At 39.2% G+C, this 24326-nt stretch overlaps 2 protein-coding genes across 6 annotated transcripts in view; both read left to right on the top strand.

Annotated features, from left to right (window-relative positions):
* Window positions 1-546: 546 nt before the first annotated feature.
* dapk2a (death-associated protein kinase 2a) lies at window positions 547-7974 on the top strand. Its single transcript, XM_077519251.1, has 8 exons — window positions 547-742; window positions 3233-3454; window positions 4628-4766; window positions 5724-5853; window positions 5939-6014; window positions 6770-6922; window positions 7012-7057; window positions 7206-7974. Exons 1-8 carry the CDS (start codon window positions 681-683, stop codon window positions 7857-7859), a joined length of 1482 nt encoding a protein of 493 aa, XP_077375377.1. The 5' UTR covers window positions 547-680; the 3' UTR covers window positions 7860-7974.
* A 1380-nt stretch (window positions 7975-9354) lies between these two features.
* Window positions 9355-24326, top strand: part of herc1 (HECT and RLD domain containing E3 ubiquitin protein ligase family member 1) — a 69571-nt gene continuing 54599 nt past the window's right edge. For 4 of the 5 annotated variants that reach the window (XM_077519249.1, XM_077519248.1, XM_077519250.1 and 1 more), the window contains exons 1-14: window positions 9355-9751; window positions 12080-13056; window positions 13280-13375; window positions 15592-15786; window positions 17117-17428; window positions 17742-17838; window positions 18610-18753; window positions 18996-19123; window positions 20205-20349; window positions 20741-20912; window positions 21405-21539; window positions 21792-21957; window positions 23637-23762; window positions 23989-24210. In XM_077519249.1, the coding sequence (XP_077375375.1) occupies window positions 12106-13056; window positions 13280-13375; window positions 15592-15786; window positions 17117-17428; window positions 17742-17838; window positions 18610-18753; window positions 18996-19123; window positions 20205-20349; window positions 20741-20912; window positions 21405-21539; window positions 21792-21957; window positions 23637-23762; window positions 23989-24210 (2889 nt within the window). In that variant the 5' untranslated portion in view covers window positions 9355-9751; window positions 12080-12105. The remainder of the gene's footprint in view (window positions 9752-12079; window positions 13057-13279; window positions 13376-15591; window positions 15787-17116; window positions 17429-17741; window positions 17839-18609; window positions 18754-18995; window positions 19124-20204; window positions 20350-20740; window positions 20913-21404; window positions 21540-21791; window positions 21958-23636; window positions 23763-23988; window positions 24211-24326) is intronic. The other variant, XM_077519247.1, reaches the window with a different exon arrangement.

The following is a 24326-nucleotide window of genomic DNA, read 5'->3' as shown; positions in this document are numbered from 1 at the left end:
CATTCATCCAGGTCAATTCATTCTCAGGGCTTTGAATCGATCGCAACTGGACTGTTCTGGTTGTCAAACCCACACATGCGCACATGCTACAGTGCTTTTGATGTGCATATTATGTTGACATTACATTTTCAATAGAGATTTCAAAAAGGTTGGTGACCCCCGGTCTACAACCATACCTACTTTAGCATAACTTGCATACTTACATTCAAATTTAATTAAAAAGATACAAGTATACAATATATTTGATCAACAATTACAATACCTTTTATGAAAGGAGTACAGACTCATAACACCAAAGTTTTCCCACCAATATAGTACATACAGTAGGGGCTATATGCAAGTCACATGTGCCTGTAAGAGGAGCACACTAGGTGTCAGGACATGGCAAGGACAGATAGAAAGCCCCCCACCATCCACCACACCCCTAAAAGAGGACACAGAGTTCACAATTGACACTATTTTTAAACCTGCAAGACATTTTCCTACTCACTGCTAGCTTGTTTACATTCACGTTGTGCCTGGGAAAACAGAGCGCACAGCCTTCTAGGGGGCTCAGTCCAGTGATATTTTCATCCTTTTGTAGATAGAAGTTCTTGAGCATATTTTGAACACGAAACCAAATCATGCACATGCTTTCGAGGATCAAACTGCACTTTTAAACAACAGTGAGGACTTCAAACATGGATATTTTCAAGCAACAGAATGTTGAAGATTTCTATGAAATTGGGGAAGAATTGGGAAGGTACTGTGCAAACTGTTTACTTGTTTACAAATGCATGAGTAATCACAATTGGGGTTGTTTGCTGTCTCTAAATAAATTTGGATCTAAATGAATAATAATTTATAACTAATGTGGGCATAATTGTTTCCAAAATGTCTTCATTCAGAGATTATGTTATCACTAACACTGTAACACATGGATTTTTGTTAGTTATTTTTGACGAGGCTTTTGGTTAATCAGCGATCTGAAGTAGTGTTCTAGTATTTGAAATGAATGTAATTAGTAATTATGTAGAATAAATATTCTGTGAACAACACTATTGGTCCTAAATTCAACATTAAAATATTTAAATGAAAACATTAAATAAGAAGCCTACAATAACCGAGCTTGCCTTTTTGGTGAGGTGACAACCTAAAGCCGAACTGAGGACCATGTGTATAAGTAATGAATGCTGTTCTTTGTTCTTTACTATCACATGCTCCATTGGTGTTTGAAATTATATAAAAAATGTTTTACTTTCACATTAAACCTTCTTCATAGAAACCTAAATTCAACATGCTATTTGGCTTGAGTTTCGGGTTCACTATGTCGTCAGGTGACATGAGACAACTGCTTGACATGTCAGGCTGCTTTTTAAAGGAGTGTTCTATCTTTAGATGCACACTATCTCTGCTGTCAGACTGGCTGCAGATAGGGAAGTTGGGTGTTCACTTGCAACCACTCAGGCCAATTAAAGAAGGAAAATTAGTAGCTACATGCTGTGGCTATACTAAACGATAACAAAACAAGCCTTTACTTACGGTCAGAACATTATATCAATAATAGAACAGTAACCAATTTGGGAAAATCAATTCATTTCTATGCGTGAATTCCATAACAGGTGTATGTCAGGTTCTGAATGTGACATAAATGTGTATTTATATGTTTCTGGGCATGTGAAAGCCATCACTCCTCGAGATCAACAGCTTGGAGAACAGTCATGGTTGCTTGGAAATTTGGGGGAAATCTCAGTAGAAAATTATTTGGCTAATTGGAAACAATTCCATATGAACGTGACAAAAATGAACTTGAATTAATCAAAAACTCTATACTTCATCTAATCAAAAACTTAAGTTGAAATACAATCAGAAACTCTTAATGCTTTACATGTTAAATAAGTTGTGATAGTACAGGAAGTTGTTCTTTCAGGGCCTTGACCTTTGGGAGCTGTTATATTCTGTTATTCATAAGGTGGTTGCTGCATTGGGCCCCTCTACTAGTTCTGCACTGATAACAAAGTGCAATCCTGTGAGGGAAAAGCGCACTTGATTTAAGATGAAATATAAAACACTTAGATGAAATATAAAAACATTATTCAAACGGGTATAAGAAAAAAATGGAGCGCAATACTGCTCCGATGTGAGAGCATATGAGTACGTCTGGTAATGTTGCCAAATGTAAGGACGGATTAAGTTGTGCATGTATTTGATGGACTGTGATGTGAAACTGTACCGCTCAATAAGGTAACTGTGCGGAAATGCCAGATATATGCAGTCTGATAGCATTCTTGCGACGAATATTTAATTCCCTGCGCAATAAAGCGACACCTTCATCAATAGGTTCATTGTCAAAATAACATGCCATGTTCATGACATGGGTATCTATTCAGATTTCCAGGATCGATTCGATTCGATTCACAAGGGCCCGATTCGATTCGATTCGATTCACACTGATTTTCGATTCAATTGGAATTCATGCAGCACCTATTTTAGACAGTCAAAAGTCCCAGTGCTGCAAATACTTCTTGCTCTAATTTAATGCATTAGTAAAAATATGAATATTTACATTAAGAATTGAATCCATTGCAGTTACATTAATACTCTGTTTTATTCAACATGGCCTTATAAAAACAATAAATCATTATTTAAATAAATTACAACCACAGTACAGGCTGTGTAAAAAAAGTGACAAAACACACTGACACTCACGACATTCACATTGTTGTTTTTGTGCAAATGTTCCAGTGGTGGTTGAGGGGAGGTGGTGGGTGGAGAGATGATCGATACTGGCTTCCTCCGTGTAAGTGACACGGGCTCGGAAGCATTTGTTTGTGTGTGTTGGATGTGTCGTGTGTGTGTGGGTGTGTGTGTGTGTGTGTGTGTGTGTGTGTGTGTGTTTGATATATCGATACATGATTTTATGTATCGATGTTGGGATATGAAAAGGCGTATCGATACGATATCGATATAGCGATATGAATTGTGGTGTGTGGCTGAAAGGAGGCGGGTACAGGGAAAAACTTGAGGTTCATTGTGACAAACCTGCTGCCGACCAGGTTAGGGTGATGCACCATGTTACTATAGTAACTGATGGAGAGCTTAAATGACCTCTTTTTATGAAACAGGCTAGTGTTCCCTCTTATCCTCTAGTTTCAGTTCCCTCCTGTTCTGAAACGAGTTACTTTTCAGCTAATGCGTGTCCAAACCAATTCATTAAAATAAAATAATCTTTCGTCCACTCCTTGTGTTTTAGTGGGCAGTTTGCCATTGTAAAGCAATGCAGAGAGAAAACTACAGGACAGGAATTTGCTGCCAAGTTCATCAAAAAGCGTCAAAGTATCGCCAGCTCGCGGGGAGTTCGACTGGAAGAGATACAACGCGAGGTGCAGATTCTACAGCGGATTCAACACCAAAATATTGTCACTCTACATGATGTCTATGAGAACCGCACGGATGTGGTTCTCATCCTGGAGTTGTGAGTTATTTTTGTACTTTTTCCAATATATTGTTGATTTTCTATAAATTGTGAAATGCACAATGTGCACCCAAGTAAATAAATAGTGTGGCTATGTAATAATTATGCTCCATACAATTGTAGCCTTTGGGGAATTGCAGTAAAAAGTTTTGCTTCAGGCATTTAGAAAAATTACAATTATAAAAGTGTACTATATAAGCACATATAAATCAATATTAATCAAATCAAGGCATGTCCAGTGTTTTACATTAGAAAGACACCCACGCCCCGAAAAGGTGTCATAAAACATATCACTGAAATAATGATTTTGTCTGACCTTACTCACAAATTTATGGTAACTCAACATAAAGTCTGGGCCTTTTTAGTTCAACACAAAGCTGTCATATAAATGGACATGGAATAGACATGGGTGCAATTAAGGCGGTCTCCAATGCAAAGGGAGATCTTTTACAATTTATCCTACCAATGTCATGCATGGACCCCAGTGAATCCGGTATTTCTGCTTCCACAATGTCAAGCAGGACGTATTCGGGCATACTGCACTCCAACCACCCGGATTTTAATGCAAATGAGGGATGCCATTATGATTGGCTAGGGAAAAAAAAAAAATATGCTTCATCCCACAATAGCTCACAAGGGTACAAACATCCCGTTACACCCAATTCTATCTGTGCAAATTGCAAAGTCTATACCAAAAGAAGACAATACCAAAAGAAAGAAAATTCCAAAACATGGGAATTTCAGGCTTATATCACACTACTGTTACCTCACAGGGAAAAAAAAAATACATGGAGGCAGTTACTGCAATCAAACAGCCACTGTTGTTCCATTTCCTGATCATGTCTTGTGAACTGACACAGCGTTTCTTTGTTCTTAAAATCAGATGCTTGTCACCAGGAGCTTTACAGATCATTTAAATGCTCACAATAAGATTTAGCATTAGTCCCTTGTACTATATCCATGATTGACAAAACAATGTTTCACAAGCCATATAATAACATTTAATAGCATAAGAAATATAAAGGATATAGGATCTTTCTACTCTATAGAGAGGTTTCCTTGTGTATAATCTGCATTAAGTCTCCACAATTAATTTCAAAGTCATTTATCCAGTAGATTTGAATTCTGATTGAAAAAACATAGTCACCTAATTGTCGATTGTTCGTATTTCAGGGTCTCTGGAGGTGAGCTGTTTGACTTCTTGGCCCAGAAAGAGTCTCTAAGTGAGGATGAGGCAACCCAGTTCATCAAACAAATCCTTGAGGGGGTGAACTATCTCCACTCCAGAAAAATAGCCCACTTTGATCTCAAGGTATACGTCTTGAATAGATTCATTACAATGCACTTCATACACACTTTATACTATTATACCACTGTAGTACTGTCATTATTGAATACTTTTAGAATCGATTAATCTATTGATTATTCAATTGATTAATCGACTAATCGGATTCATTTTAATTTGCATTAAAGTGTAATTACAAAAGCATTTTCCCTGATTACTGTTTGTTAACCAGTGATTTGTGTTTATTTTGTATTGTTTTCATACGGTGATTTAAAAAAAAGGGGGGGGTTGATGTTGTACTATGTTACAAGTTCGGTCATTGTTTTCTAAACTAAAAAGAAATGTTTGCAAATGTCTTATTTTGATTAAACAGAGAAGAAGATAATCAGTCTTCTGTCATGAAGGACTACAGAAATCAGAGGTGAAATCAGAGGATTTGGACAATTTTAAATGAAAAAATGGCTCAAACAATTACTTGATTATTAAAGTAGTTGTCAATTAATCAATTAATTTTGACAGCTCTAAACTACTGTTATTCAGACAGTTAACAGAAGTTTGAAATCAGATTAAAATGCAACATGTAAGTGACATAGCTATTCATTATCCAAAGTCATTTAAAATAGAAATGGTACTTTACATTATAAGAGCTAGGCTTGCATTAAAGCGTTTCATTCTGGTACTTGAGGCCGGTTGTGTTACAGTCCATGTAGTCTGTAGCAGGGGCCATTGCAGTGTAATGGTTCACACTGATGACGTTGTCGTTTTCCGCCAGTGCTCTGGTCACTCAGTCCAGTGACTGACCATCAGTCCAGGGCCTTTGGTTGACAACTTCACATTTGCATTTACATAATTATTTCTTATTTCTCTGCTTTTCTTTCTTGTCTTTTTAACAACTAATAGAGTTTTGAAGCTTGAATGTTCATTATTGTAGACAAAACACATTGTCAATGTAACTTGATGAAGTTGATATTTGTTTTTCTACAGCCTGAAAACATAATGCTACTAGATAAGAATGTGCCATTGCCAAGGATTAAACTGATTGATTTTGGTCTAGCCCACAAAATTGAAGCTGGAGTGGAGTTTAAAAACATCTTTGGAACACCTGAGTTTGTCGGTAAGACTGATTATATATGCCCATTAGTCTTTTCCAGAATGCTGTATTCTGTTTAACTGTTTGTATCATTTTGTTTGATTTAAAGCACCTGAGATTGTCAACTATGAGCCATTGGGTTTGGAAGCAGACATGTGGAGCATTGGAGTCATAACCTACATCTTGCAAGTGAACCATGATAAACAGTATACAGTACATTCAACCCCTGCGTACTTGCATTTTAAAATATATATATATATATATATATATAAACGCCCTCCACCCCCACACCAAATTTTTTAATCAATTTATCCAAAAAACATATTGTAAATGTTCATCAGCGTTTCTTTGGGTCATAATTCCTGCCCACGCCCCAAATGCATTTCAGTGGCCATCAATTAACGCATTAAAATCCAAAAACGTATAAATCCGTTTTTGAATACTATGCCCTTCACTGCCAAAAACGTATTTATAGCTATTGCAAAAAACGGACAGCAGGTGGCAGCAGAGTATAAGAAATTAGCCAGGGCCATGTTGCAACAAGCTCTTTTTGTCAGTGTTTTTAACGGGAATTTTGAATAACTATGAAACTTAGCTATATTCTAATGCAAATTGCTGCAAAATGGAAACAGATAGAATATACTTTTTTCCCAATGAAAGAAGAGACTCTAATTTTTCTTTTGTTAGGTTCCATGGTTTTATATCAATAGAATACAATATTCTGTGGGCCTTGCACAATCAGCCAAAATCCAGTAAATCAGACGGGAGCGAAGGAGGTTGCTCCAGTAAAAATGGCTGGGAGTGAATGAGTTAAATGTGGATTTTCATTAATCAACCAATCCTATTTCTCCGCGAATAGCGGGGTTTGTACTATTGTTCACTTCACGCATTGTTGCCTCAAACAAAAAGAAACTGAATGTGTCTTTGTTTTCTATTCCAGATTAAGTGGTGCTTCTCCTTTCCTTGGGGAAACCAAACAGGACACACTGAAGAACATTTCAGCCATAAATTATGACTTTGATGAAGAATTCTTCTGCAATACCAGTGAACTGGCCAAAAATTTCATCAGTCACTTGCTGGAAAGAGACACAAAGTAAGAGCTTGGTTAATGATGTTCTACACACACTGCATCAGCTAAAAATCCAATGATTTTACAAAGCCTGGTTTTGTTTTTCATGGCAGGAAAAGACTGACGATTCAAGATGCTCTTAATCACCCATGGATTAAGGTAATGTGAAATGCTCAACTTAGATGTGTCTGTGAATTACTGTACACATCCTTTTTTACTTCAAAAACGAATAGTATTGCCCACATAATTTTTTTTTTTATCATGGTCTAATTAAACATGTCCTATATGTGTTCTTTGAACCCTGCAGTCCAATGAGCGCAAAGAGGAAAATAAAGGCCAAGAGCTGCAGAAACGAGAGAGACGCCAGCTCAAGACAAAGCGTTTGCGAGAGTACACAATTAAGTCCCATTCAAGCATGCCACCAAACAACACCTATGTCAATTTTGAGCGCTTTGCCCAGGTGGTGGAGGACATCGATCAAATGGAACGGTCGTTCGTGAGCTTGGCATCATCCCATGATTCTCTGCAAGAAGATATTGACGCCATGGTCTCCATATACAATGAGAAAGAGGCCTGGTATAAAGAAGAGAGTGAAGGAGTGCGCCATGAGCTCTCGCAAATCCGCTACGAGTTCCGTAAGGTGGAGTCCTTGAGGAGAAGTCTGCAGGATGACATGCAGTCGTTTAGCTCCAGCCTCAACAGCATCAGCAGCCGCTACCAGGAAAGACAGAACCACTTTGATGCGCTTAACCAAGAGCTCAGTAATGAGCTGAAGTGGTTGCAGGAGGTGATGGGTTCGTTTCTCACCGATGGAGGGGGTGGTTACCCCAATGGCAACTTTACCACTGTCTTCAACAACGAGGTCAATGAAGCCCTGAAAGACTTGCTCAACCGCTCCTGTGGAGGAGAGTTGTTGTCTGGGATCAATCTGGACTTAAGCGAGGTGGGGCAACAAAGATAGACGATCATTCTTTTGAGTTGAAATATTTCTGTAATGAATGTACAATAAACATATGACGGTATGCTGTAATTTCTGCACCGAAGCAAATGAACTGGATAACTGGTGAACTGGATATGTTTGCTTCCATCCTGAAAAACTCAAGTACACCTTTCAAACACTAAGAAAATGAATGTCTCTAGTAGTCTGTACCTTATCTCAATTACATTTTTGTTGCTGGTCTTGAAACTTTTTCTCCACTTATTTCTAGACAGACCCTAAATCTGGTATGAATGGAAGACACACTATGCAAAACATTCATAATGACAGTGGGAAGGGAAAACTGTAAAGCTATCTAATGATATACAAATATCCTGCCTAGAGATACTATAAGAGACCTTAATGTGTTTTATGCTTGTCTCACAAATAATAATAATTGCACAGTTTGCATGGTTTCCTTGGCATACCAAGATAATTTCAAAGGTTTTATATTTTGATTTTGCTGGATTTGAAAATGACTTTTTTTCATAACTGATGCTAGTTTTTTAGATATTCCATTTTTTTAAAGCGCTAATATGCAAAGTATCACTTTTTTTGCTACAACTTTGATGAGGCACTGTCCGTAATTATTCATTTTTCTTTCAGTTTAAATGCGATATCGTGAAAGATAGCAGTCTGCTCAGAATATGCAATTGGTTCATGTGAAATTCCAACAAAAATTGAGACAATCAAGTGACATCAAAGTAGGACACTACTTTTAGTAAAAATCAAAGTGCATTTCATAAACTGTCAAAATTCTCAAAAACTCTATTCAGTTGAAAGAAATAGGTGTCACTTTTGAACTCAGAAGCCCCAAATTACCTCGAAACCATTCAATTGTATTTACTATTACTAATAAGAATAATATTAGCCCTGCCACATCCAATGATTTTGAAGTGAGGAGTGTGAATGATTTTTTCATTTAACACTGGGGTTTCCATCAAATTAAAAGTGATATTCTTCACTTGTTCAAAAGTCATCATCACTATCCAGCAGAGGGCGTTTCATAAACAGTGACATACAATTTGTCAACTTCTAAGTTGAATTGTTTGTAAACTACAGAACAGAATGCTCAGTCAAATTTAAGTAATTTTAATCATTTTAAATGGCCAGTTCAAATCAAATGCATTTTCTATGGATTGATTTGAATACATTTTTATTGTTTTAGGATATGAGGTTCAATGTTTAGGACTAATCTAAATGACATTTATTCCGTATTTGAGGCAACGAAACATAAATAAAAACAATCGATGGCATTAAAGGTCACAACCATGTATTATTCATTATGCGGATCTTATTTCATTTTTAGAAGATCGCAAGCTAAATTCAAATTAAAGATAATTTACTAATTTATGATAATAGAAATAACTCTAATAATAATAATAATAATAATAATAATAATAATAATAATAATAATAATAATAATAATAATAGTTCATTTATCATCTGAGTCTACGGTGAAGCTTTATTTTGAAAATCAGGTGCATTTGCCTGCGACGTGTGAAGCGAGATTCTGAAATGACGCCGTCGTCAACCAATACAACATTAACACTAAGTTGAAAAGTAACACATTTTGCAGTCACTTGGCAGCCGGGCTCGCACGCTTTACGTCACAGTCCTGGGCTGGGCCGGCGGGACTTGGGCTGGGGCTCGGCGAGGGGCTGAGCGGTCCACGCACTCACTGCAGTGGAAGCCTGGAAGGGACGGTAGAGGCGGTGAGAAGGCATGGACATCCATGCACGGCCCTGTGTCTGTGCTCGGAAACGATTTTTTCAAAGCCTGCGGAGATTGCTTGAACTCCATGTTGACACGATGAAGCCGTTTCGCATTCTCCTGTAAACACGACAATAGAGGAGGCCTTTGACAGTTGTTAAGTGGTAAGCGAGCGTTTATCCCTGCTAACTATAAAGCATAGCCAGAAAGCTAACCTGCTATGAGATGGCAGAAAGCACAACTAATATGGTCGTTGGCTTTATCAATTATTACTAACATGGGCGTTTGTTTATATATCCTAACTCAATGGACAACTTGTAATTTACGAGCCCCTCATCATACCTGCACATAAGGGTGTTGGCAACATTTCTGATCGCTGGGGCGTTTTTGCCTTACTAGCTCAGTGACGTAAGGGAATTTAGCATATGTTAGCTTACGTAAACATTGGCATTTAGTTGACAATCGTCTTCCTGGGTCACTTTGTCATAATAAGTAGCACGTTGACATTTTTCGCGTAATGACACCCATGTGTTGGTAGGACCTACGTGTCCTGTGTGTTGCTGTCCGTGGTTTATGAAGCTGTTTGTCATAAACATTACAATCCCCCGTCTAGTATAATACAACAAGCAAGTCAGCAAGCTTTCCTGCAAAGCACCGGGCTTTTTTTTTTCTAGCACTGGCTGGAGTGTATTGTTTTTGAAATAACGTTGGGTATGAGTTTACAACATTGAGTGCTAGCAATAGCTTGGCCCATTGCTATTGTTAAGTTGACCCATTGGCTTGCTTATGGACTAATCACTTGTATAAATACTGGCACTCCATCACCCAAAACGCCTAAACTGCTGCAAAGCTTTTCCGTTTTCTGGAACCTTGCCAGTGTGTCAACAACAAAGAATCTCTCAAAGCCAATTAATTACCTTTCCAGTATTTTGAGTAGACTATACAATATTCCAAAAAGGTAAATATGTTAAGTCTCCTGCATTGTTTTTCTCCATCACCTGTGTATCCAGCATTCTACTGAGCAAAAAGTATTCTTTATGAATTGAGCAGCAAAATGGAAAGATAATATTTATAGTTTTTGGCTGTGGACTGAAGTGTGTATCATTTTCTCGATAAGAGCATTTATGTAAGCTTGTGCTGAATTGTACATATCTATGCTACATAAGAGACCCCATGTTTTTAAAACTACTGTAGATGAAAATATATGCTGTCAATGCACAAACTGCAAATACTTGAGAATTAATTGGTTGCGAAAGGCATATTTGATTCATTTCACAACAAATAGGTTTACTCATGTGCATGGAATAACAAAATGACTGAGTTATATGTATAAATCAAATATGAAATGGAACCTTAGCAGTGTAATGAATGCAACAAAGAATGTTATCAAGTCTAGGTGCAGCTGTAAGCAATTGCAATAATTGTCTGTCACGTTTAGATTGCAATAAGCCATTATAAGCTTCGTAAGAACATAATGGGGAAAAATGCCATTTGAGAAGACCGCTGAGCTTGTGACCCAACTAAACCTCTTCACATATTAAGTGTACAATACATAACATAAAACTAAAGTGCTATGATACTACATGCTAGTACTTGTAAGATGATCACAGTGACAGTGGTCCAGCAATGTTAACATATTTGAAAGCAATGCATCCCATATCTTCTCAGGCCTGCAAACCAACTTCAGATAACTCACTCGATTCACCTTGCAGTACATTTTGAACTCACTAAACAGAGTTAACAAAACAGGAGTCGACATTTAGCTCTTCATAGACACGCATAATAGCTGACTCCTAAAAGATCTGCCTACAACAGGGAATCGACCTGTTCAATTTTGTGACCTACCCTACTCAGAATCTTCTCTAACATAAAAAAATGCATGCTAATGTCGCTAGTGTCCAAGTCTAGAGATTGATTGGCCAATTTAAAAGTAAATTTAAATGTAAAAATGTTTGTTGTCAGCTGCTGCCCCCACCCATTGTTCTACACGTTTGACCTGCGTTATAGGCATTGCAATGTCTTAAGGGCATTGCAAATGGTTGTACTGGCTACAGTCAACGGTTTTGCAGTAGCCCTGATTTATTTCCCATTTTCTCTCAATTTCAGAGCAAAGTCTGCACAGAAACTGAGCAAAACTAGGAAACAAAACACATTGGTCAGATTTGTTCCAAATAGTTATGCTTACATGAATAGTGAGCGGGGTTGTGTAGCTAAAATTTACCTAACTTGTTTCATATTAATTTTTTGAAGCCAAACCCAAATTTCTTCAGTCAACAGCAAAAAATAACTAATTTGGGTCACTCATCCAATACTTTCAGAGGGGAGTGTTGCTGATGTCAGTCCAACTGTCATGTGATTTAAACTTCAGTCCCCTCTCAAGATTGCACTGTGTTTGAGGGGAAACCAGTCAAGATTGCCCAAAGCCAGCTGTATATTAAAAGGACAGGCAGATATACATGAACTGATTGCATTTTGTTTATTACTATTTGCAGGACTGATGGCTCCAGAGTGACATGCCATGGCGTTAATGATCCCGCCGGTAAAACTCAAATGGTTGGAGCACCTAAACAGCTCATGGATCACAGAGGACAGCGAGTCGCTAGCCACCCGAGAAGGCGTTTCTGTCCTGTACTCGAAGCTCTTGGCCAACAAAGAGGTTGTGCTGTTACCCCAGCAGGTGCTATGTCTCAAGGGTCCCCAACTGCCAGACTTTGAGCGTGAGTCCCTCTCCAGTGATGAACAGGAGCACTACTTGGATGCTCTCCTGGGCAGCCAATTGGCTTTGGCCAAGATGGTCTGCTCAGACTCTCCCTTTGCTGCCGCCCTGCGCAAACGCGTATTGGTTCTTCAACGCATATTCTATGCACTTTCCAACAAGTATCATGACAAGGGGAAGGTCAAGCAGCAGCAGCACTCTCCAGAGAACAACTCAGGCTCCAGTGATCTGCACTGTGTCAGTGAGCGGCCCCGCTCTAGCACCGATGCACTCATTGAGATGGGTGTTCGCACAGGCCTCAGCCTTTTGTTTGCGCTGCTGCGACAGAGCTGGATGATGCCGCCGCCACCAAGCCCGTGTGGGGGTGCAGGGGGCAACTTAAATTTGTGTAATGATGTCATTCGGACGGCCATTGATGTAGTTAGTTCCCTACCACCCCTTTCACTGGCCAATGAGAGTAAGATCCCACCAATGGGCCTGGACTGTCTGGCCCAGGTCACAACTTTCCTGAAGGGAGTTACGATGCCAAACTCCGGGGCAGATATTTTAGGTCGACGGCTAGCCTCAGAGTTGCTGCTTGGACTCGCCTCCCAGAGGGGGTCCCTTCGCTACTTGCTCGAATGGATTGAGATGGCACTGGCAGCTTCAGCTGTGGTTAGTGCTATGGAACATAGTAAGGTGCTCCAGAGCCAAGAGGGTCTCATCGGCTATGATTGTTTCATGAATATCTTAATGCAGATGAGACGCTCATTGGTAAGTAAAGCAAATGTGTTCTGGCTTTATTGTGTTGTAATCCTCTACTGATAAGCATTAAAGGGCAAGTTTGCAATTACAAAAATATTTATAATTTTTTTCTCTCTCTTTGAGTTCCCTTGTTTCCTCAGATTAGAACAGAGACAATATACTTAAGTTGCGTTTGTTAGCATTTCAAGATTTGTATAATCAAAACCTGCAATCCGGGAATTTGATCTTTCAGGGCTCTTCAGCAGATCGCAGTCAATGGAGGGAACCCACACGGAACCCTGATGGCCTATGTTCATTGTATGAGGCAGCACTCTGTCTTTTTGAAGAAGTAAGTACGATAAGGTGTTTTTCTAGTTCACCTGTATGTATGCCCTATGCATGTGCACGTGGTTTGCCACTATGAGCGACGCACGGGTGTGCTAATTGTTTCTAATTTTCAGGCGCACCTCCAATTACATTGTAGCCATTGTGTTGCATTGTGTGTGCATGTAAACTTAGACACTGTTGTATATCGTTTCCACTTCCCACCATAGCAGAACCACAAATTCTCCTTGGCGAACTCAATATCCTCTTGAGCAGAGGTGGGCCTCTAGGGCCTGCAGGTTTTGGAGGTTTCCCCTCTCCCAACACAAACTGATTCCAATTAACAGGATCATTATCAGGCTTATGCAGATCTTGCTGATAAGCTGATCATAGAGCAGCTGTGTTGGAGAAGGGAAACACGCAAAACCTGTAGGACTCCGGCCCTAGAGGACCGAGTTTGCCCACCCCTGCTCTTGAGGGTCGCAGGCACTCTAGAACCACCACTGTGAAAACGATTGCCAGTGCGCTGAAGTGCCCACCTCCCCAAACCCCACTAAGTTCTGATGGAGGCGCAGTAACTGGTTGGCCAGTGACAGGAAAAACTTGTAAGAATGGGGGCACTTGAACAAAAATGAATGTGGGGAGAGGCATGTCCTCAGGGTCTCTATTTATCAATAGATATTTTTACATTTACATTGTATTTCAAATTTACTTTGGGTCATACCTGTTTCGGCTGTTCTCCTATATAATAGATATGCTCCAACTAGGGTTTTATGCTGCCGATACCGATCATCAATGAGTAATATCGGCCGATACCGGTACCGATCATCAATATTTTTTCCCCCCCAATGTATTTATGGTGAGCGCCATTGGCTATGTTAAATGGGAAAAACAACAACCATATAATCACCTTCATTTTAGACAAAAACATTTTCAAGAGAAATAATACAAAACCCTTTCTGGCGCGGTGCATCAAATATTCAGTAAAAAAAAAGAACAGAAAATTTTTAAATTACCAGCTTTAAGCTTTAACAGATTGAAATAATCAGCAGTCTCAACAGGATTGGTTGAGGAAGCATGAGCTACGGGTTATTGGATTTTTGATCGGGAATAAAAAGCTTTGATCAAATATTCCGATCACGTACTTTTTCACGAATATTGGCCGATTATGATCGGTGGCTGATCGATCGGAGCATCCCTCCTATATAACTTTTTTTATTTTTATTTATTTTTGTTTTAATTGTACGGTTTGACAGTTGTGGTTTTAAGTATTTGCCTACTTCATTTTATTGATTGTACATGAAGTCGCTTTGACTCTAAAGTTTAAAACCAAGTCCACTTGCAAATTCTAGTAGGTTAAAAAAAAGTCCATCTGATCCCTTTGGCTCCGTTGCTGTTTGAAATTGCACAATATATCTGTTTGTTGAACAGAGTGCATTACTGCTACGTTGGTGAGACTGCTCCAATGCCCATCCATCCATCCATTGTCTTGACCGCTTATTCCTCACAAGGGTCACGGGGGCTGCTGGCGCCTATCTCAGCTGGCTCTGGGCAGTAGGCGGGGGACACCCTGGACTGGTTGCCAACCAATCGCAGGGCACACAGAGACGAACAACCATCCACACTCACGCACACCTAGGGACAATTCGGAGCGCCCAATTAACCTGCCATGCATGTCTTTGGAATGTGGGAGGAGACCGGAGTACCCGGAGAAGACCCACGCGGACACGGGGAGAACATGCAAACTCCACCCAGGAAGGTGCTCCAATGCCATTTCCGCTTATTTTATGTCCACTGTCTGTATCAGATGTGATTGGACTGCAAGATTGTATGCATACCTGCATCATGTAAAATATTTCTTCATACATGTCCATGTTCCCTCCGAATAGTCATTAACCACAGTTCGATTCCCAAAGCTACAAACTATTGCCGCTTCTGTCCTGTTGCATGACTCCATCGCCTGGCGTGCAAGTGACTCAATCTTTATTTATATAGCACTTTTCACACAAAAATGCAGCCCAAAGTGCTTTACATAGTTTAAAAACAAATCCCCTGCCAAAAACAAGTCTGCATACATATTCAAAACAAAGCAAAACAGCTGTTCTAAGGCACATAGGTTCAGCACAGGGAAACTTGGTGACGAAAACTCTTCTTTGCAGATTACTTTGCAAAATTACTATGCAGGCTACTCTGAAAATCTATATACAAGGCATTCCCCTAATTGTAATTATTTTCTTCCAGGTATGTCGAATGGCATCCGACTACTCTCGCACCTGTGTTAGTCCAGACAGCATCCAGACGGGTGAAGCACCTGTAGTATCTGAAACTTGTGAGGTTTATGTGTGGGGAAGTAACAGCAGCCATCAACTAGTTGAAGGTACACAGGAGAAAATCCTGCAACCTAAGTTGGCCCCCAGCTTCGCTGATGCACAGACGGTAAGACAACAAATCTGCTCTATTGCACTTAGTGCAGTGGTATATCGACTTCTGTGCTGACTTCTGGCACTGAGTTGAATTTGGTCCGTGGCCACATGTAGCTCTCCAGTATTTCTCCGGCCTGCTTTGCAGTAGCATGGGCTGTGTCTCTGTCTTTGGCAGGATTGCATACGTCACTACACTTGTTTTCATTTAACTCATTCAATGTGCCATTGCCAGATCTATCACCTCGGACACAGGCACACCAAAATCTGAACAGCCGCATGCCAAGTTATTCAAGTGTTTCAGTAACGCTCAGATGACTGATGAAAAGAAAATGGCTGTATTAATATTATTCTTTTTCATGCTTTTCATTCCTGATCTTTAAATGCAGAGAACTTAGTCAAAGGAGCTCCAGTTTTTTTGTAGTTATATGTAACAAATGCAGGTTTATATTTTAATTATTGTTTTATTTATAGTAATTATTTTCAAAGCAACATTTTTTTTTCATTTGAGTTAAAAAGAAGACAATGCCTGAGAATTAAAAATTCAATCAGCAGTTACGTTCTACTTTTGCAGAATCATAAACATGTATGAGTGAGAGGGTACTCATGATATGACAAAAAGATTTGGGGTACACGAACCAGAAAAGATTGGGAACCACTACTTAAACGATTGAGTCAGCTGAAATAGGTGGAAAGCAAGGCACATTTGCATTCGTTATATCATCAGTTTTGCAAAGAGGAAAAAAAAAAGCCCTGAACATTTGCACAACACCGCGTTTGGCTCCCCAGGAACAAGTGCATAGAACACGTGTGTCAAGGAAATTTGTTTTTCCCACTTCACTCAAGAAGTGTATCTGAAACTTTCATCTATGTCCAATTGTTGCTCTCAATATAAGACAAACAATTGACCAAGCAAACTGAAAAACTCACAAGTTGGGGCACTCAACTCAAAGGACCACTGCAGTTGTTTACTTTCATATTGATTGTGTGGTTCTGTCACATATTCAGTGAACGTAAACTCACGATAGCTGGTATGGATCACTTGAGGACACCTAAGCAAAAATAGATATAAGCACTAAATCAGAATTAAGCAATTAAATCGATTCCAGTCTACAAAAAAAAAAAAAAGAAGTTGCCTTGAGAAGTTAAGAATATGTCAAGTATTAAGATGGTCAAATTGCATAACATGCAAAACCCACATTTTTTATCCCTAACTAATTTTTGTTATTTTTAGTAGATGTGGGAAACAATGCTGATTAACTACAGTTTGAAATGGGTTCTTCTATCTTCATGATAAAGAAATGTTAATGAGAAATACATTTACAGAATTGTCCTTACTTTAACAGATCGAGGCAGGCCAGTACTGCACTTTTGTCATCTCTTCTGATGGCTCTGTGCGGGCTTGTGGGAAGGGAAGCTATGGCCGTCTCGGCCTCGGGGACTCTAACAACCAGTCCACACTGAAGAAGCTGACCTTTGAACCGCACCGTGCCATCAAGAAGGTGTCGTCGTCCAAAGGCTCGGATGGCCACACACTGGCCTTCACTACGGAGGGTGAAGTGTTCAGCTGGGGTGATGGTGATTATGGCAAGCTGGGTCACGGAAACAGCTCGACACAGAAGTACCCTAAACTTATCCAAGGGCCTCTACAAGGAAAGGTATGCCTTCAGCCAGTTAACTTCAATTTCAGTGACAAATTTAATCAGATTTTTCGATATTGGAATTCCCATCTTGCCTTTCCTCTTGGTCTTCTCCTGGGTTCTTTTACTGAATCAAATGTGATTACATAATGGGTACTACATATAATTTAGATTAAATGTTGTGTTGCTTTTAGCTGCATTCTATAATTGCTCCTATGACATAAAACAAAGAAAAAGAAATCAAACTTTATATGTATATGACCAGCATTGATAAAGATATGTTGTTTTTTTTCTCTCTCTCTCTTCTCCTCTTCCCTCTCCATTTCATCAGGTGGTGGTATGTGTATCTGCTGGCTACAGACACAGTGCTGCAGTCTGTGAGGATGGAGAGCTGTACACATGGGGGGAAGGTGATTTTGGAAGATTGGGTAAGTCATTTACATGAGCACAAGACACCAAAATGTGTGTATGGAATATGATCAAATTGACTCTTTCTTTTTTAATGTATCATGGTCTATTCTGTTACATTTGACATTTGTTTTCCAGTGCAGCACCCTATAGTGCATTGTTTTTATTATACACATATTGTGGAAAACCGTGAAAAATGTGGCTGTCAAAGAAAATGTAGACTCATTGTGATCATAAGGAGTAGCTGTTTCAGCTTCTGATACTTTTAAGCTTTTAACTTGATAGTTTGACAAATTGAAATCATACGTCACCACAAGTGAGGTATACAGAGTCACTTTTTAATAGTTAATCTAGTCAGTCAAGCCGATGGAGAGTAACTGCTGTATTGCTCTGTTAACATACATCTCCTCAGTTGGCATTGTGTTTTGATGCACAACAACAGCTGTAAAGTCTGTCTTACAGACCTGCTTTATTTAGAGGTTTATAATGACCATGGACTGGAACTGTATAATCATGAGTATTTGGCAAGGTTTGGACAGCTGGATAAACTGATGGGTTTGCGTGATTTCTTTTTTTCTTATAATTTTGTTAATCATTAAATGACAATAATTGCCTGCACATTTGGAACAGTAGAAGGGGGAAAAAAAAAACAATAATGAGATAAGCACACAGATAAATAGCCTTGATGCAAAAAAATTTCTGCCATTAATAACGTTGGAAGAGAATAGTTCTTTCCTAGTAGTTAGTTATGCTGTTTTTTTTGTTTGTTTGTTTTTTTAAATTAAATGCAGGTCACGGGGATAGCAACAGCCGAAACATTCCCACCTTGGTCAAAGACATCAGCAACGTGGGAGAAGTGTCATGTGGGAGCTCTCATACTATTGCACTTTCAAAGGATGGCCGTACTGTTTGGTCCTTTGGAGGAGGAGACAATGGTATGTAAACATATTTACACAATTGGTCACTGTAAACAAACTTTGGATGAGGCATATATTTACTGTATTATGAATCTTATCACTACCACATATAACTACTGTTAAGATTAATTTTTTAATGTACTAAAGTTGAAATTAAGTTTGCTCTTAACAATAGCTTTGTGGATGATTATGATGTTATACTCACTCAGCATGTTGCATTTTCTAAAAAGTACAATAGGAACAAAATTGTTGTTTGGCAGGGAAACTTGGTCATGGTGATACTAATCGTGTTTACAAACCAAAAGTGGTGGAAGCCCTACAAGGGATGTTCATCAGAAAAGTGTGCGCTGGAAGCCAATCGTCTCTTGCCTTAACTTCAACTGGACAGGTAATGTGGACATACAGTGGTCTAATAGAAAACACTTGATTTCTGTTTTTGCTTCTGATGGTGTTATATTTAGGAAGCAAGTACTTTTTCCCCACAGGGCTAGGTAGCTTTTTTTTTTCCTCATTTAAAGCTGCTCAATGCAGGAAATTGAAATTTGAATCGCTACTGCCATGCGTGACCGAAAAATGAACCTGCACACTCTCTTCTTCACGTGTTCAATGCGCGCATGATGTCACTTCCACGGACAAAGGGTGGGAAACTCTTACCCGAATCCAGTCTGAAAACAATTGGCCAGAGGCACCTATTATCAACAGCTAAAGCCTGGTGCACGCGGTAAGATTGTAAATTTGTCGGACGACTTCCAAACTGTGAGAGAACCCACACGTGACGAGACAAAAAAATCACAGGAGTAACAGTTTGGAATGTACAGTGACCACACGGCACAATCAACACATCACACACAAACCAATTTCATTCTTGAATGTTTCCTGGTTAGACGAGAAATCTCGCAAAACTTCTCGAGAGTAAACGTGATATCAGAGTAAATCGCTTCCTGATTGGCTGCACGTCACCGTCAAATGGCCAAAACAGTCCAACATTGAATATCCCCGATGTGAGATCAAAAGACCTTCTGTGCGATCGAGATCGGTCTGAAAAGACCACAACATGGCAGGATTATCTGTTGAAATTATCGTTCAAATGTCGGCTCGTTCTTACAATTATTGGGCGGGCAGATTCGGGGCTAAAACCGGTCTTATTCTCCTGCCATGTGAACCCAACTTAAGGTGTTAATCTGCTAATTAGAAGATGTTTGAGTAATCACTGGTCAAATGAAAAGACTATTGTAAAAATATTTTTGAGCAAATTTCTACATTGAGTATCTTTAATATGTAAAATCACCTTCTAAATATTTTTCCTTGGGCTATTCTCTTTTTTTTTTTTTTGATAATGTAAACATTTATATGGGAAAATTATGCAAATAAGTAAGAAGTTGAGAAGAATGCAAATAATTTTTCACGGCATTGTAAGTACCGGAGGAGAAATCACCTGCCAATGTTCCTTTTTGTCACTGTGATTGTAGGTGTATGCTTGGGGTTGCGGTGCTTGCCTGGGTTGCGGGTCCTCTGAGGCAACAGCACTCAGACCTAAACTTATCGAGGAGCTGGCTACAACTAGGGTGGTGGACATCTCCATAGGGGACAGCCATTGCTTAGCCCTGTCGCATGGTATGGTTCTTCTGTTGCTCTGTTTCACTCCTGACTGACACTTTTTTTTTTTAGAATGCATGTCACTGGTAACTAAATAGCAGCCACAGGCTAAATGCTAATAAGAATATGAAGAAATTCTTGTTTGATAAATGTTGTCAGTTACTGTATTGATTTTTGAATTTTCCCCCAAATGGTTATCTTTTGTTTCAGATACAGTACGAGTCTATGTTTATGAAATATTAGACAGTAATTATGCAAGTGTGATAAAATATAAAATCCAAAGGCCAGGTTAAGATAATACTCCCTTTTGAATGTAATTAAATGATATGAAATGTACTCATTTGTAGTACAATACGGGCTCTGGAAATGAAACTTTATTACTCCTCTTCATCCCAACTAACATCTACAGATAATGAAGTATATGCATGGGGAAACAACTCCATGGGCCAGTGTGGGCAGGGAAACTCCACAGGACCAATCACAAAACCGAAAAAGATAGTAGGCTTGGATGGGGTGACTGTACAGCAGATTTCAGCAGGGACTTCCCACAGTCTGGCCTGGACAGCCCTTCCCAGAGACAGGTCAGCTATCAATTTATGAGTTGACTTTGGGCAATTATTAGTGCTCATAGCACAATACCTCAGGTCTGTACTACTTTCATTGACCTAAACGTAAACCACCCCCGCATAACCTAGTGAGCCAATCAAGACACAAGATGTCATGTCTGCGCTGGAACGTGAGTTTTGCTACGGACAAACAAAGCAATCCAGCCTACTGGTGCTGCATTGCGTGGTTATCCAAAGGCAAGAAAAAAAAATCAATAACAGTGGTTAAACGTTATAGTCACGGCTTGTGTAAGAGTGATAACAGTTATACCGATCGACGAACTGGGCATGCCACAGTAAGGTCATTTGAATGGAAGAGCATACTCTAGGCTGTAGCTTCTGACCTGTCAGTGTGAGGTTTATTGGACTTAATCCTCTTTTGGGCTTCATTTGCATGTGTTGACTCTCACTTTGGCATTCAAGACAAAAAAAATAAAAAATAAATATGACGTATTTTCTCCACTCTAGGCAAGTGGTAGCCTGGCACAGACCCTATTGTGTTGACCTTGAGGAAAGCACCTTCTCCCACTTACGCTCCTTCCTTGACCGATATTGTGATGGCATCAACAGTGAAGTTCCTCCTCTCCCCTTCCCCTCGTCCAGGTAAACCTCACAGAGCCTTACTGATGACAATACTGTTATATGAATACTACCCTTGCTTTGTTTCTGACTTAGTTTTGCGCCTGCTTTAAAAATGGAGCATGGATGGAACATGCCTCTATTTTATATTCAGTCTACCGTGATTTGCAGATATAGTATGAAAAAGAAAAGGAAAGGGAAAGGAAAAATGACAAATGGGGAGGAACAGGGTTTCAATAGTATCCGCTCTCCTCTGACAAGTTCATGTATTTTCAGGGAGCATCATAGCTTTCTTAAGCTGTGCCTTCGGCTTTTATCCAATCATCTGGCTCTGGCGCTTGCCGGGGGAGTAGCTACAAGTATCTTAGGTCGGCAAGCCAGGCCACTGAGGAATCTGCTCTTCAGACTGATGGACTCTTCCGTGCCAGATGAGATTCAAGAGGTAATGCAAGATCAAAACATGACGTATACAGTACATTGCAGAGACCAAAGTGTCTATGAAGAATGGTAGACAGCTAATGTAGTGAAGGTCAAGTGTCATTTAAAATTTCAATTATATTTCACACAACTGTAAATCAAAGGTTAAATTGCAAATTTTAGGGTGTGTATCATATCAACCACAGATTTCAAAAGATTTTCGACAAAAAGTTCACAGGATTGAGATATTCTGAGGGCTCTTTGGTCTAAAATGCTTCCAACCGTTTCACGTATTTATTGCTTTGACTTCTAATTTTCTGCAAATTTAGAAACCTGATCCTTATACTTTATTTGTACACAAAATGCTGTGACTGGACTATATTCAATTCAAGTGTTGAATCCAATGCAAATGTAGACATTTTTGACAACCTGCTACAGGTCACATTTTTCGGTCAATCTTCAGGCATTTACGATAATTATTATCAAATGTATTACGGCCAGAAACAATCTTGATTGAATATTTGGGTGGTTGGTTGAAGGCTAAATCAAAACAGTACAGTGGAACCTCTACTTACGAACGTCTCTTCATACGAAATTTTCGAGTTACGAAACTCCTCAACGGGAAAATATTGCCTCTTGTTACGAAATAAATTTCTAGATACGAAAGGTAAAAATACATTACCGAACGCAACATACTTTCGGCTATGGCTATTTCCTACCATAGGTGCCTATGAGCGTAAATACTAGATCGGTGTTTGTTCTGGCATCCCATTGGCTAAGAGGAACCTCTACCATAGGTATGAGCTTATACTAGATCGGTGTCTATACAGCGTCCTCATCATTCATCCCGCGGCCCATGAGGTGTTCCGATAGTTTTTCGTAAATGTATGAACTAACGGCCAACGAATTTGTGCAAACATTCAAACAATTGGTGATTGATGAAGGCACAGTAAGTTTTTAATTGCGACGAGACGGGCCTTTTTTTAAAAAAAAAAAAGATGCCTCGCCATACCGGAAGTTTCCATGAAGTTTCAGAATTTGTTTAAAAGAATCGCCCAGAAAAAGTGTTCACCAGTCGGGCGTTTGCTCACTAAGATGATTTTTGCATTGGACATTAACGAAGGATTGTTTTAAAAAACAACAACAAAAAAACATCCATGGATCAGTTCTTTACAAAACACCAGGCAAAAAAAAAAAAAACACTTCTGAGGGAGGAGAACATGAACCAGAGGGCAAAAAAACGATGAGGACAGCAGTTAAAAAGGTAAATGACCATCATTTTTTTATTCTTTATTCTTTGTTATTTACATTATGCACAACTCTCATTTATTGTGCAATAATCTAATTGTAACATGTATTTGTTACATGTTTTGATGCATTTTTATGCTTTATAAAACATTTATGTCTGAAATTTGGGAGGCTTGGAACGGATTCGGGCATTTACATGAAAAATGCGTCTCTACTTACAAATTTTTCTACTTAAGAACTTTCTTCCAGAACCACTTAATTTCGTAAGTAGAGGTACCACTGAACTCCCAGACTTTTTATTTTATTGTTTACAATTCAACAATTGTACTAATGATATTGAAGATTTTTGAGGTGGCTAGGGTGGGATCAAATGTTATATTAACACATTTCATGCTATCTAGTTCAGTCTACTACTTTCCATTGTCATATAGGATAACTAGTGTTTTTCCTTATCAGGCAGTGATTGAGACACTTTCAGTGGGAGCAACCATGCTGCTGCCCCCACTGAGAGAGAGGATGGAACTGCTTCATTCCTTGCTGCCTCAGGGCCCTGACAGATGGGAGAGTCTGTCCAAAGGACAGGTACCTAATGCACAGATGAGTGAAAACAAGTTTATGAGAATTAATAAAAAAAAAAAAAAATGTCTGCTACTCTCAACAGGAAATGTAAAATATGTATTATCATGTATAATTAAGACGGTAGAAAAAGACAGCAATAAGATGAAAAATGTCCTTTTTAGAATATAATAGTTTTTGGACAATTTTACCACTGGTCATAGGTCTTAACAAAGTGTCTCTATTGCCACAGAGAATGCAGCTTGACATTATCCTGACCAGTCTCCAGGACCACACACATGTAGCCTCACTCCTGGGTTATAGTTCCCCTGCTGATGGTCCTGATGTGCTTAGCTGTGGCCTTGGATTCACAGCATCCCCAGACCCAAACCACAGTGCCACAGCAGGCCACCCCGACACCCATCTGGCAGAGATCCTCATGAAGACACTACTGAGGAATCTTGGTTTTTATACTGTAAGTCCTGGGGATGGTGGGGTATGTTTTGCACAGCTGGATTACTGGACAGTAATAGATAAAGTCAAGCAGCTATAAGGCATTTGACTACATAAATAAATAAATAAATTCTGTTT

This window comes from Festucalex cinctus, chromosome 4 (assembly GCF_051991245.1).
Source record: "Festucalex cinctus isolate MCC-2025b chromosome 4, RoL_Fcin_1.0, whole genome shotgun sequence".
Taxonomy (NCBI): domain Eukaryota; kingdom Metazoa; phylum Chordata; class Actinopteri; order Syngnathiformes; family Syngnathidae; genus Festucalex; species Festucalex cinctus.
This window is presented reverse-complemented; position numbering and strand designations above follow the sequence as displayed.

Excerpts from the sequence above, each read along its gene's own strand:
- dapk2a (XM_077519251.1), top strand. The coding sequence starts at position 681 with ATGGATATTTTCAAGCAACAGAATGTTGAAGATTTCTATGAAATTGGG. Across the intron at positions 4,767-5,723 it reads TAGCCCACTTTGATCTCAAG|CCTGAAAACATAATGCTACT; the intron begins GTATACGTCTTG and ends GTTTTTCTACAG. Across the intron at positions 5,854-5,938 it reads TGGAACACCTGAGTTTGTCG|CACCTGAGATTGTCAACTAT; the intron begins GTAAGACTGATT and ends TTTGATTTAAAG.